We start from the raw sequence: 12,654 nt of genomic DNA, 5'->3' as shown, positions 1-12,654 counted from the left end.
TTTTTTTTTTTCAACGTTTTGTATTTATTTTTGGGACAGAGAGAGACAGAGCATGAACGGGGGAGGGGCAGAGAGAGAGGGAGACACAGAATCGGAAACAGGCTCCAGGCTCCGAGCCATCAGCCCAGAGCCTGACGCGGGGCTCGAACTCACGGACCGCGAGATCGTGACCTGGCTGAAGTCGGACGCTTAACCGACTGGCTACCCAGGCGCCCCATCTATATGTATTTAAAAGTATAAATTAGGGGCGCCTGGGTGGCTCAGTCAGTCGAGTGTCCGACTTCAGCTCAGGTCATGATCTTGCAGTTTGTGAGTTCAAGCTCCGCAACAGGCTTGCTACTCTCAGTGCTTAGCCTGCTTTGGATCTTCTGTCCCCACCTCTCTCTGTCCCTACCCCACTTGTGCCCTCTCTTTCAAAAATAAATAAAACATTAAAAAAAATTAAAGTATAAATTAGAGAGCTGTTTTGCCCACACTGTCCATTTTGTAGCTGAAACCACTCATGGTGAGATTTTTTAGTAGAGCTGTTTTGTGATAGCAGGGTCACTTGTGATCCCTTCCTTTTGTTTACGTGGAAGTTGGAGGAAATTGTGAAGGGTGTGGCTAGAAGAGGTTTAAATTCTGTTAGGAAGATAACAAAAAGTGAACCAGTTGAAATCTGGGAGTAGTCTAAATTTCAGCATCTAAACTCCATGGAATCAAGTTGGACCTAACTTTATTTAGTTTACTGTTTTATAGGAAATAATGTTATAATAAAGTTCCAATGTATTATAGTGAAAGTAGCCTTGTCAATAGGCAGTCATCCTATGATGTATATATAATAAGGACTATGCTGTTTTAAACTTTTTATTTTGAAGTAATTTCATTACTTTTTTAAAAAATTTATTTATTTTGAGAAAGAGGGAGAGAGAGTGGGGGAGGGGCAGAGAGAGGGAGAGAGAGAATCCCAAGCAAGTCCCGTGCTGTCAGCGCAGAGCACCATCCCTCTCTGAGCTTGATCCCATGAAGGCGAGAGCGTGACCTGAGCTGAAATCAAGAGTCAGACACTCAACTGATGGGAGCCACCCAGGCGCCCCTGAAGTAATTTCAAATTGACATAGAAATTACAGAAATAGTACACAGAGATCCAGTATACTGTTCATCCAAATTACCTCATTGTTAACATTCTGAACATTTCAGAATAAGGTGTGGACATGATGTCCCATTACCTCCCCTTAATATGTGTCTTCCTTCCTTCCTTCCTTCCTTCCTTCCTTCCTTCCTTCCTTCCTTCTTCCCTCCCTCCCTTCCTTTCTTTTTCTTTCTTTCTTTTTTTAAGTTTATTTATTTTGAGAGAGAGAGAGAGCCAGAGCATGAATGGGGGAGGGGCAGAGAGAGAGAATCCCAAGCAGGTTCTGCTCTGTTAGCACAGAGCTTGACGTGGGGCTCAAACTGAGGAACTGTGAGATCATGACCTGAGCCCATAAAATGCTTAACCAGATGCTTAACCGACTGAGCCACACAGGTGCCCCTAGTGTGTATTTCTTAGCCCAGGGTTCCTCTCCCATATAACTATAGTACAATCAACAAAATCAGGATATTAAAATTGATCCAATTTACTGTCAAATCCACAGACTCCATTCAAATTTTGCTGATTATTCAATTATTTCTTTCATATATCTAGGATCATATGCTACATTTAGTTGTCAAATCTCTTTACTCTTTTCTAGGCTGAAACAATTTCTCAGTCTTTCCTTATCTTTCATGAGTGTGACATTGTTTTGAAGAGAGCAGGCCAGTTACTGTGTAGAATCTCTCTCAGTTTGGGTTTATTTAATGTTTCCTTATGATTTATACCTTTTTGGCAGGAATATTACAGGAATATGCTGTGCTTTTCTCACTATCATTTCAGGAAGCACATGATGTTGATTACCCTATTTCTGTGGTGTGAACCTTTTATTACTTGGTTGAGAAGGTATCTTCTGGGTTTCTGCCTTGTAAATTTAGTTGATGAGAATATTAGTGTATATTGGGCTCGGAGATTACACTGTGTCTCTATGTGAATATGGATAGTTAGCATTTACCTACATGTATCTGTCTACTTTCTCTTGTTTAAAAAAAAGGAAAAAAAAAGGGGCAACTGGGTGGCTCAGTCGGTGAAGCGTTGGACTTCGGCTCAGGTCATGATCTTGTGGTTCATGGGTTGGAGCCCCGCATTGGGCTCTGTGCTGACAGCTCAGAGCCTGGAGCCTGTTTCGATCCTGTGTCTCCCTCTCTGTCTGCTCCTCCCCCACTCATACTCTGTCTCTCAAAATATCAATAAAAATTTAAAAAAATTAAAAATAAATAAAGAAAAATAACTTTAAAAATGGGGTTATAGAAGGTCAGCAAAGGGTGGGTTTGAGATTTTGGGTGGGTTTAAGTGGGCATTTTGGCAACATGGCTTCTCCTTTGGCATGTTTAACTATGATGTTTAACACATCCTTGCAGTTGACACTTTTATTTTTATTTTTTATTTTCTTTTTAAGATTTATTTATTTTTGAGAGACAGAGAGAGACAGAGCACAAATGGGAGAGGGGCAGAGAGAGAGGGAGACACAGAAGCCAAAGCAGGCTCCAGGCTCTGAGCTGTCAGCACAGAGCTGACACGGGGCTCAAACTCACAGACTGTGAGGTCATGACCTGAGCCGAAGTCGGATGCTTAACCGACTGAGCCACCCAGGTGCCCCTGAAGACACTTTTAAAATACAATTCTCTCCTAATGATGCCTTGAGCCCTGCCACTCGATGGGAGAATCAGCAGAACCTTATTTGGAATTGACATTCTTTATTGTCATTTTGTTCCTGTTTATTTTTAAATTTTCTTTTTTTTCACTGGAAAAGAATGATGATGTTCAGTTTTAAAAGGTAAAAGTGTACAAGTTGCTTTGTTACAATACAACTAAATGTGTACACAAAGGAAAAGAAAGAATGTTAATTAGTAATAAGTGTTTTGTGAGGAGATACTTCACAGCATATGTAAATATCCTATCAAACTTTTACCCATTTAACATTTTAAGACCTTTATTGATGATTTTTGTCTGACTCAATTACTTTGTTATCAAATGAGGACTTAAAAAATATTTCATCATGTCTTCTAGACTTATCAGTTGGCATTGTATGGTTGTCGGGTTTTTCCCTTCCCTTCCTATTCATTCATACATTTATTTATATTGGTATGGGCTTATGGTGTTCTATTACAATGTTACTATCATTATTTTTTTGATGCTCAGATTGACTCAGACTTGGCGAATGGGAACTTTGTCAGGCCAGTTTCTTTTTCTTTCTAATTATTTTTAAAATTAATTAAAACTTTTTTTTTTTATTTTTGAGAGAGAGAGAGAGAGACCATGAGCGGGATGGGGGAGAGGGGCAGAGGGAGACAGAGAATCTCAAGCAGGCCTCATGTTTACTGCAGAGCCGGATGGATGCAGGGCTTGATCCTATGACCCTGGGATTATAACATGAGCCAAAATCAAGAGTTGGACGCTCAACCGACTGAGCCACACAGGTGCCCCTGTCAGGCCAGTTTCTTTGTTGTTTTGACAAGTCCCTCTACTCTGAACGTTTCATTACTTTCTGCTCAAGATGTCTCTGGCCTATCTGGTATTTTTCCTGCCCCAGCCCTGGACTTAGTCATTCCTCCAATGAGCCCTCGTTTCTTTCAGTAGAGAATGGTATTTAGAAACCAAAGGTCTAGGTGTTAGGTGTGTTCACTGATACTGGGGGCTTAGGAGATATCATTGCTTCCATGTTCTCTCAGCAGATGCTGCTAGGAAACATAAATACACACACACACACACACACACACACTCCTATATTATTTTCTGTTTTTGTGTCTTATCTGTGTCTTTATCTATGTATTAAAGAGGTGCCTGGGTCGTTCAGTTGGTTAAGTGTCTGACTCTTGATTTTGGCTCAGGTCATGATCTCATGGTTTGTGAAACTGAGCCCCTTTTTGGGCTCTGTCCTGCCCATGTGGAGCCTGCTTGGTATTCTCTCTCTCCCTCTCTCTCTGCCCCTCCCCTGCATGTGTGCACTCTTTCTCTCAAAATAAATAAATAAACTTCAAACAAACAAACAAACAAACAAACTGTGAGTTCATACCATTACTTGCTGGGATTACTTTCTTGAGTAGTCCACCTCAGTAGCTCATTTGAATTCTTACCAAAACCACAGTGACTTGGAGACAATTAAAATTATAAGTACTATAGGGGCACCTGGGTAGCTCAGTTGGTTGGGCATCTGGCTTCAGCTCAGGTCATGATCTCCCAGTTTGTGAGTTTGAGCCCCGTGTCAGTCTCTGTGCTAACAGCTCAGAGCCTGGAGCCTGTTTCAGATTGTGTGTCTCCTTCTCTCTCTGCTCCTCTCCCACTCGTGCTCTGTCTCTCTCACTCTCTTTCAAAAATAAATAACACATTAAAATTTTAAAAAATTATAAGTACTACATAAGTAAAAATAATAGAGATTATTTCTTTTTAACTGGTCTGGGATTGGGGGCAGATACATTTTTGTAATTATAAAGAAATAAGTAAGAGATTTCAGGCCTATTTTTTTTTTAAATTTTTTTAACGTTTTTATTTATTTTTGAGACAGAGAGAGACAGAGCATGAACGGGTGAGGGTCAGAGAGAGAGGGAGACACAGAATCTGAAACAGGCTCCAGGGTCGGAGCGATCAGCATAGAGCCCGATGTGGGGCTCGAACTCACAAACTGTGAGATCGTGACCTGAGCCAAAGCCGGACTAATTCTGGTCAGCGTTTTTTTTGTGTGTACAGTTTAGAACGTGAAAAGTAAGGGTCTTTTTTTTTTGCCTATTTGTTATAGGAAACGAGACTACGAAGGCTATTTGTGCTCCCTGCTGCTCCCTGCAGACTCCAGAAGCTCTGCCTTTGCACTGAGGGCCTTCAATGTGGAACTGGCTCAGGCTGGTATTAAATACCTTCAAAAATTATTTGCAAAAATGGTGAAAATATTTAATGCTGAACAATAAAGAAATATATTTATAATTTATATGCTGGATGTGTTTAAGGTCTCCGCTGGTGATTTCTTTGTCCTTCTTCTAGTTAGGCTTATCAATTAAATTCCAAAAATAAACCAGCTAACAAACTTAACAATTCTGGAACTACCATTCTGGAATTTTAATTTCTTTTATCTAAGGTTATTATAAAACTATGCAATTAACATTTATGTTTGTTAGTTGAGTAGGTTAATCACAGTCTCACTGTTTATAGCAGTTTTCAAAGCACTTTTTAAATGACGTTTTAGCTTTAACGTGAAGTAGGCAATAGAAGTAATTATAGCAAACCCAGGTCTTAGATCATGCTAACTCGCTTTTGTCTAAAAAATTACAAAGGAAGGAAAGAGCCTTCTTTTTCTTAGAATGAAAGATCATGGGCTGACGTAACATGAATTGGAGGATGGAAATGTGGGAGTTGAAGTGGTGTGGCTTTGGTCTTCTCAGTAAATTAGATGGAGGGCTCAGACATTAAGAGTGAGGGAGCAGGGGAGGGTTTGAAATCTCAAAGAAAGTGCAAATTTTGGCAGGGCTTCTCCAGTGGATAGGATAGGAAGTGAGCTAGGAAGGAGTGAAAGGATGTGAGTAGAGCACTGAGGCACAACTGAGGTGAGACACTGAATCTGCACACAGTCTGATAGATTGTGGCTGTATTTTTGTTGGTGTCTTTCTAGATGTCACGAGTCCATTTTTTTTTTTTACCTTATCCTTTTTCAGGCATAAACTGAACATCTGCATCTTCAGCACAGTGTAGCAGTAAAGAGTCCCCATTGTGATCTTCCATTATCGCTTTACAGTGATTACAATTCCATTTTTAATGAACAAACCATTAGGGTTCTCCCTGAATTGTCACCTTGTAGGAGTGTTTTGCTGCTGCTTTACACACACAGTCTTGTTCATTCATTCATTCATTCATTCAATAAGTATTTGATTATCTCAGATATGCTAGGTACTGTTTTAGATCCTGGAGTATAACACTGAATAAAACATATAAAGCCCATGTACTCAAGGAACAAAACAAGTACTGTGTAATGTATCAGATAGAAGCAAGTACTATGGAAAAAAAAATTAAGGGGGATGGGGAAGGCTTGGTGTTGCAGGGGTTCTGATTTTACAGTGGTCAGGAAAGACCTGAGAAGGTAGCATTCGAGCAGAGATTTGAAGGAGGCAAGGGAGTAAGGTATGTGAGCAAAGAGTATTCTACACAGAAGGAACAGGAAGTACAAAGGCTCTGAGGTGCAAATGTACCTGATAAAAGGCCAGTGTGGTATAGCAGATGAGGGAGGAAGGGCATGGGAGGTTAGGTTAGAGGTATCTGGGCCCGAAAGGCAAGGTCTTGGAGACCAGTGCAGTCACTTTGGCTTTTACTCGGAGATGGGAAACCATTGGAAGGTTCTGAGCAGAAAAGGACATCAAAGCTTGGTCACATTTTTAAAAGATTACTCTTGATATTTATTGAGAATAGACCATATACCACCGGGATCTGAATACTAAACATTACTAAGAGACCCACCCACCACCAAGACCATTAACAAAAATAACTTTTCATGTGGAAATAATTGCACACACACAAAGGTAAGAATAGTACAAAAAATACCCATAGACCCTTTCGTTAGTATTCTGCCACACATGCTTTGTCGTTTTGTCTATATATTTCATTCTATGAATCATTTTAGAGTATCTTCACTACCCATGGCCCTTATCCCTTTAATCTTGAGTATGTATTTCACAAGTGAGAATATTCTCTTATGTAACCACAGTAATCAATTTGAGTAAATTTGGTGTTTATACAATGTTTAATCTGTCTGGTTTCCAATTTTGTCAAATGATCCAATGTCCTTTATGGCATTTTTTTCCCCTTCTGTACAGGAGCCAATCTAGGATCATGTATTGCGTTAATTTTCATATCTCTAACCTTTAATTTGGAACATTTTCACAGCCTTTGTCTTTTATGACATTGACATTTTTAAAACAATACTTTTCCTTTTATTTTTTATTTTTAAAATACTTTTAAAAATTAGAATGTTTCTCATTTGGAGTTGTTTTGTTTTTTGTCATATTATGCATTCCTAGTCTAATACTACTAAGTGATGTATGTCCTTTTCAGCAAATCATAAGTAGGTATGAAATATCCATCTGTCTCTTATTGGTGATACTAATTTTGGTCACAGTCAAAATATTAATATTTTTTCCTTGTTAAATGTGAGTAGACATTTTAAGACCATGGTCCTCATCAGAATTTACCTCCTAGATGGGCAACGGGTACATGAAAAGTTGCTCAATACAACTAACATCAGGGAAATGCAAATCAAAACCACAGCAAGATATCACCTCACACATGTTAGAATGACTGGAATCAAAAACACAAGAAATAACAAGCGTTGGCAAGGATGTGGAGAAAAGGGGACCCTTGTACACTGTTGGTAAGAATGTGAGCTGGTGCAGTCACCATGGAAAATAGGAGATTCTTCAAAAAATTAAAAATAGAACTACCCGGGGCGCCTGGGTGGCTCAGTCGGTTGAGCGTCCGACTTCAGCTCAGGTCACGATCTCACGGTCCGTGAGTCCGTGAGTTCGAGCCCCGCGTCGGGCTCTGGGCTGATGGCTTAGAGCCTGGAGCCTGCTTCCGATTCTGTGTCTCCCTCTCTCTCTGCCCCTCCCCCGTTCATGCTCTGTCTCTCTCTGTCTCAAAAATAAATAAAAACGTTAAAAAAAAAATAAAAAAAAAAAAAATAGAACTACCCTATGACCCAGCAATTCCACTTCTGGATATTTATCTGAAGAAAATGAAAACACTGACTTGAAAAGATATCTGCACCCCCTTGTTCGCTGCAGCATTATTTACAGTAGCCAAGATACAGAAGCAACCTAAGTATCTGTTGATAGGTGAATGGATAAAGAAAATGTGTAAATATACATTAGAACATTTTTCAGCCATAAAAAAGAAGGAAATCTTGCCATCTGTGACAAGTTGGATGGACTTTGAGGGCATTATGCTAAATAAGTCAGACAAATATATGATCTTACTCATGTGGAATCTAAAAAACAAAAAAATCCCCAAAATTCATAGATTAGACTGGTGGTTGCAGAGATAGGGCGTGGGTGTAAGAGAAATGGGTGAAGGTGATCAAAAAGTATAAACTTCCAGTTATAAGTAAGTTATGAGGCTGTAATATATAGCATGGTGACTATATTATATATTTGAAAGTTGCTAAGAGAGTAGATCTTAAAGGTCTCATCACAAGAAGAAAAGGATTAGTAACTGCATATGGTAATGGAGACTTACTGTGGTGATCATCCACAATTCATACAGATATCAAGTTATGTTGTACACCTGAAACTAGTATATGTCAATTCTGTCTTGAAAAAAACCTTACCTCCTAGATTTAGCATGCATTGGTTACTCCTGTCTGAATCTAACAAGGCCATTCTTAATCAGTAGTGGGGAGATGGTATAATAATTTTCTTTTTAAAAATTACTTTATGAATGAATAAATTTATTTAAATGGACATACAGTAAAAGTCACTTTTTGTGGTGTTCAGTTCTATAGGTTTTGAAACGTGCGTAGAGTCATGCGTTCACCATTGTGGTCATGAAAAAAGAACAATTCCATCAACCCAAAAAATTCCCTCACGTGCCCCTTTGTAGTCAACCACTCCCCTCCCCCATAATCTTTTGCAAGTCCTTCTGGTTCCGTTATGAGTTGTGAGTGTGCACAGCATAAGATACACTACTCCTTTTTTTTCTTTTTTAGAGTTTGCGAGTGAGGGAGAGGGATCAGATGAGGGAGGGGTGTAGAGGGAGAGAGAGAGGGAGGGAAAGAGAGAGAGAATACATAAGCAGGCTCCACGCTCAGCATGGAGCCCAATGTGGGGCTTGATCCTGGGATCACGACCTGAGCCAAAATCAAGAATCAGACGCTCAGCTGACTGAGCCAGCCAGGCACCTCTAAACTACCACTTTTTTGAGCCATAATTTCTCTATTTGTAAATGGGTATATTGGTAAGGACCCTGTGGGTATGTAGTGAGGACTGAGATCAGATACTCTCTGAGACAGTACCTAGCAAAGGGCCTGGCACTCATAGACATTTGGTAAATGTTACTTCCTTCACTGCTTCCTCTAGAAAGCCCCTGGCCCTATTTCCTAGGTTCATCTCCAGACTTACACATAATTTTACCATCACTAATCTAATGAAGATTGTTTTTCTTCTCTTATGCTTACTTTTAAAAACGTTTTTATTATGGAAAATTTTTGAATATATATAGAATTGGAGAATGTAGTATAGTAAACTTCCATAAACCCATCACCCAGCTCCACCTGTTACTAGCTCATGGCCAATCTTGATTTTTCATCTCTCTCCCCACCTACCCCATCCTCACCTCCAAGTTATTTTGAAGTAAGTCTCAGATAAATTTTTCCGTCTGTAAATATTGCCATATGTATCTCTAAAAGATAACTCATTTAAAAAATAACTACAAAACCATTGTCCAACATTAAAAATTTAATAATTCCTTAGTATCATTAAACATCTAGTGTTCAGATTTTTCCTAGTTTTCTCTTTCTCTTCAAATCAGGATTCAGATAAAGTCCACATACTACAACTGGTTCATCTATCAAATTTCTTTTAATCTAATTGTCTGCCCCCACTCTTTTTCTTGGCAATTTATTTCTAGAAGACGATCTCCTGTTTTTGAATGCAGACCTTGAAAATATTGGAAGTAATTTGCAGTTTTATTTAGGAACCTCTTAATGACAAGAATTTGATTGATATATAGCTTCAAGGAAAAATTAAAACAAATATACAGAGTTAAACTTCGTTTTTGGCTGAATCATGTGGTTATGCAGTCACAAATACTGATTTTGAGACTGTGAAGGAAGAGTGCATTTATTAAGGTTTTTGAATGCTGTTTACAGGTTAAGGACTCAGTCTCTGAGAAAACAATTGGACTGATGCGAATGGAGTTTTGGAGAAAAACTGTGGATGACATATACAGTGACAACCCACCCCAGCAGCCTGTGGCCATCGAGCTGTGGAAGGTAAAAGCAAAATGCTACTTTAAAAGAATTCTTAACGTATATTCATTTTTTGAGAGAGACAGAGTGTGAGTGTGGGAGGAGCAGAGAGAGAGAGGGAGACACAAAATCTGAAGCAGGCTCCAGGCTCTGTGCTGTCAGCACAGAACCCGATGTGGGGCTCGAACTCCCGGACCATGAGATCATGACCTGAGACGAAGTCAGACACTTAACCGACTGAGCCACCCAGGAGCCCCACAAAATGCTACCTTTAATTTGTAAGTGTTATTTGAGCATACTTAAAAAAAAATTATTTTTAATGTTTATTTATATTTGAGAGAGAGAGCATGTTTGGGGAAGGGGCAGAGAGATGAGACAGAATCTGAAGCAGGCTCCAGGATCTGAGCTGCAAGCTGTCAGCACAGAGCCCAATGTGGGGCTTGAACTCATGAGCAGTGAGATCATGACCTGAGCCGAAGTCAGATGTTTAACCGACTGAGCCACCCAGGCACCCCTTGAGCATACTTTTTGATGCATACAATTTGGCTAGTGGCTATGGGGAATCTATCCTGAAAAAATCTTAGGCTCATGTAATGTTCAAAGCTGTTAGTTTTGATAGGAATTTTAAATCATCTGCTAATAACCTGCACAGATCTTTGCTGAATTTCTTTATTAAAGGAAAAAAAAAAAAAGAATCTGGTCCCTTTGTGTTACCAACTACTTATTTGTTTTCCACATATTTGGTTGTAGAAATTAAACACCATACATTTTAGAAAATGTTTTATTTATTTTTAAGAGAGAGAGCACGAATGGGGAAGGGATGGGGGTTGGGGGGCAGAAGATCCAAGGCAGGCTCTGAGCTGTCAGGACAGATCCTGATGTGGGGCTCAAACCCATGAACTGTGAGATCATGACCAGAGCTGAAGTTAGACGTTCAACTACTGATCCACCCAGGCACCCCAAACCCCATACATTTTGAAGCAGTGGCAGGTTAATTGTTCTATTTGCCCAGCAGCTCCTTATTCTAGTGCTCCAATCCATTCTGCGGGCTGTAGAAAAACGCATACTGATCTTTTGTGAAGGGAGACTTGCGATCACCATTGTCCAGACACAAATGTAAAACTGCCTTGTTGCATATTCATTGATGAATTTTAAGTATTAGAGAATGGAAACTTATGGGCTGGAGAATTATTCGGACAGCTAGATGTATACAGTGAATAGTTTCACATTAAAGCAGTTATATGGATCCCTCATTCATAAACAGCCACGCAGAGTTCTGAAATGTGCTGCACCATGACTGGAGGAAGGGAATTAGGTGCGTTTTGTCACTGATCTGTGTCCCCACTGTAGTGTGATGAGTGCTAAAAGACAGGTTCTGTAACGGAGCCACGGACAGGCCTGACAGGGGTGCCCCTCTTCTCAGGTCTGTGTACCAGCAGAGGCAGGCCCCGTTCCTGGGCCCCCGACTGACTTCACAGAGCCCCAGTAAGGATGGAAAAAGCCAGGCCCCCCCAAGTCTGGGACTGAGAAGAAAAAGTGGATGGGAAGCTGTGAGTATTAGATTAGTTGTTTATCTCTGTTTACCTCACTTTAAGAACCTCAACCTTGGGGACTCCATTTAGAGAAAAATTTTCTCTAAAATCTAGAAAAACTATTCTTTTACACTCAGACATCCCCGCAGTGGGGGTTTATGCTAAGGCTTCCATCCTTAGAGATTCCTTCAAGACAAATTTATCTTGTCTTGGCCTCTCTCAAAAAAAAAAACAGAAGACCCATCTGAATTGTAGAATGTTTACACATGTGCCAATTGATCCGATTTTAATAGCTCTTTAAATGTTGATGATTGCTGTTGACCAGCTTTCTGATATGACCAGTGTTGAAGGTTAATATGAATATTTGAAAGAAGCAGGTGGTGGTCATAGCAGATGTCTTGATTGCATGTTTACCCTTCCACACTCTGTTGGAGCACATGCTTTTTGCACACTGTCCAGTAAAACTTTTCATTGGTTCTTTAGAGAGCATCAGGTTCTTTTAGAAGATTAAGTGGGGAAAGAGTGACAGTGTATTGTGCAGGGAGAACTCTTCTGCCACAGTGATTCATTAGTGCTTTTAGGATGCAAGATAATTGCATATCTATAATTACATGTGTATTTCATATGGTTTTCTCCATTTCTCTGTGTATTAATGTTAGTTGCAAGCTTGAACTTATGTTTATAGCCAAGGTTTTTATTCTGTTTGGCTTCTGTTTTAAAAACTGTTGATACTTTATTCAGCAGATTTTCAGCTGCTTATTAAATCCTTGTGTTTTTTTTTTTTTTTACCTTGATCTCTGATTTCCTTCAGAATCAGACAGAATAATTATATTTTATGGTCAAGGAACTATAGCTGTTATGGCTTCAGCCTTGAGTAAACAAAAATCTGACTTTCTATGGTTAAATATGTATTTAGTACTTTTATGTGCCAGGAATGGTACTTGATGGTGGTTACAAAGATCAAACATGCCTTGTGCCCCACTCAGACATGTACAAAATAGAACAAGATCAGGACTCTGTAATGACTGAAGAATCCCAAGCTGATTCCTGGGACTGGGGAGAGGCCTGCAGGG

The 12,654-nt window shown here is 39.6% G+C and overlaps 2 protein-coding genes across 15 annotated transcripts in view; one reads left to right on the top strand and one right to left on the bottom strand.

The window, feature by feature from the left end:
• TP53INP1 (tumor protein p53 inducible nuclear protein 1) overlaps positions 1-12,654 on the bottom strand; it is a 155,269-nt gene that overhangs the window by 101,407 nt on the left and 41,208 nt on the right. The window lies entirely within an intron of this gene.
• The window catches only part of NDUFAF6 (NADH:ubiquinone oxidoreductase complex assembly factor 6), a 30,729-nt gene that overhangs the window by 2,941 nt on the left and 15,134 nt on the right, over positions 1-12,654 (top strand). For 2 of the 8 annotated variants that reach the window (XM_049633097.1, XM_049633095.1), the window contains 3 exons: positions 4,845-4,944; positions 9,951-10,073; positions 11,473-11,599. In XM_049633097.1, the coding sequence (XP_049489054.1) occupies positions 10,018-10,073; positions 11,473-11,599 (183 nt within the window). In that variant the 5' untranslated portion in view covers positions 4,845-4,944; positions 9,951-10,017. Of the gene's footprint in view, positions 1-4,844; positions 4,949-9,950; positions 10,074-10,252; positions 10,328-11,472; positions 11,600-12,654 lie in introns of those variants that run through there. The other 6 variants (XM_049633096.1, XM_049633093.1, XM_049633098.1 and 3 more) reach the window with 6 other exon arrangements.

Source organism: Panthera uncia, chromosome F2 (assembly GCF_023721935.1).
Source record: "Panthera uncia isolate 11264 chromosome F2, Puncia_PCG_1.0, whole genome shotgun sequence".
NCBI lineage: Eukaryota > Metazoa > Chordata > Mammalia > Carnivora > Felidae > Panthera > Panthera uncia.
Note: the sequence above shows the minus strand (reverse complement) of the source record. Positions and strands in the feature narration are given on the sequence as shown.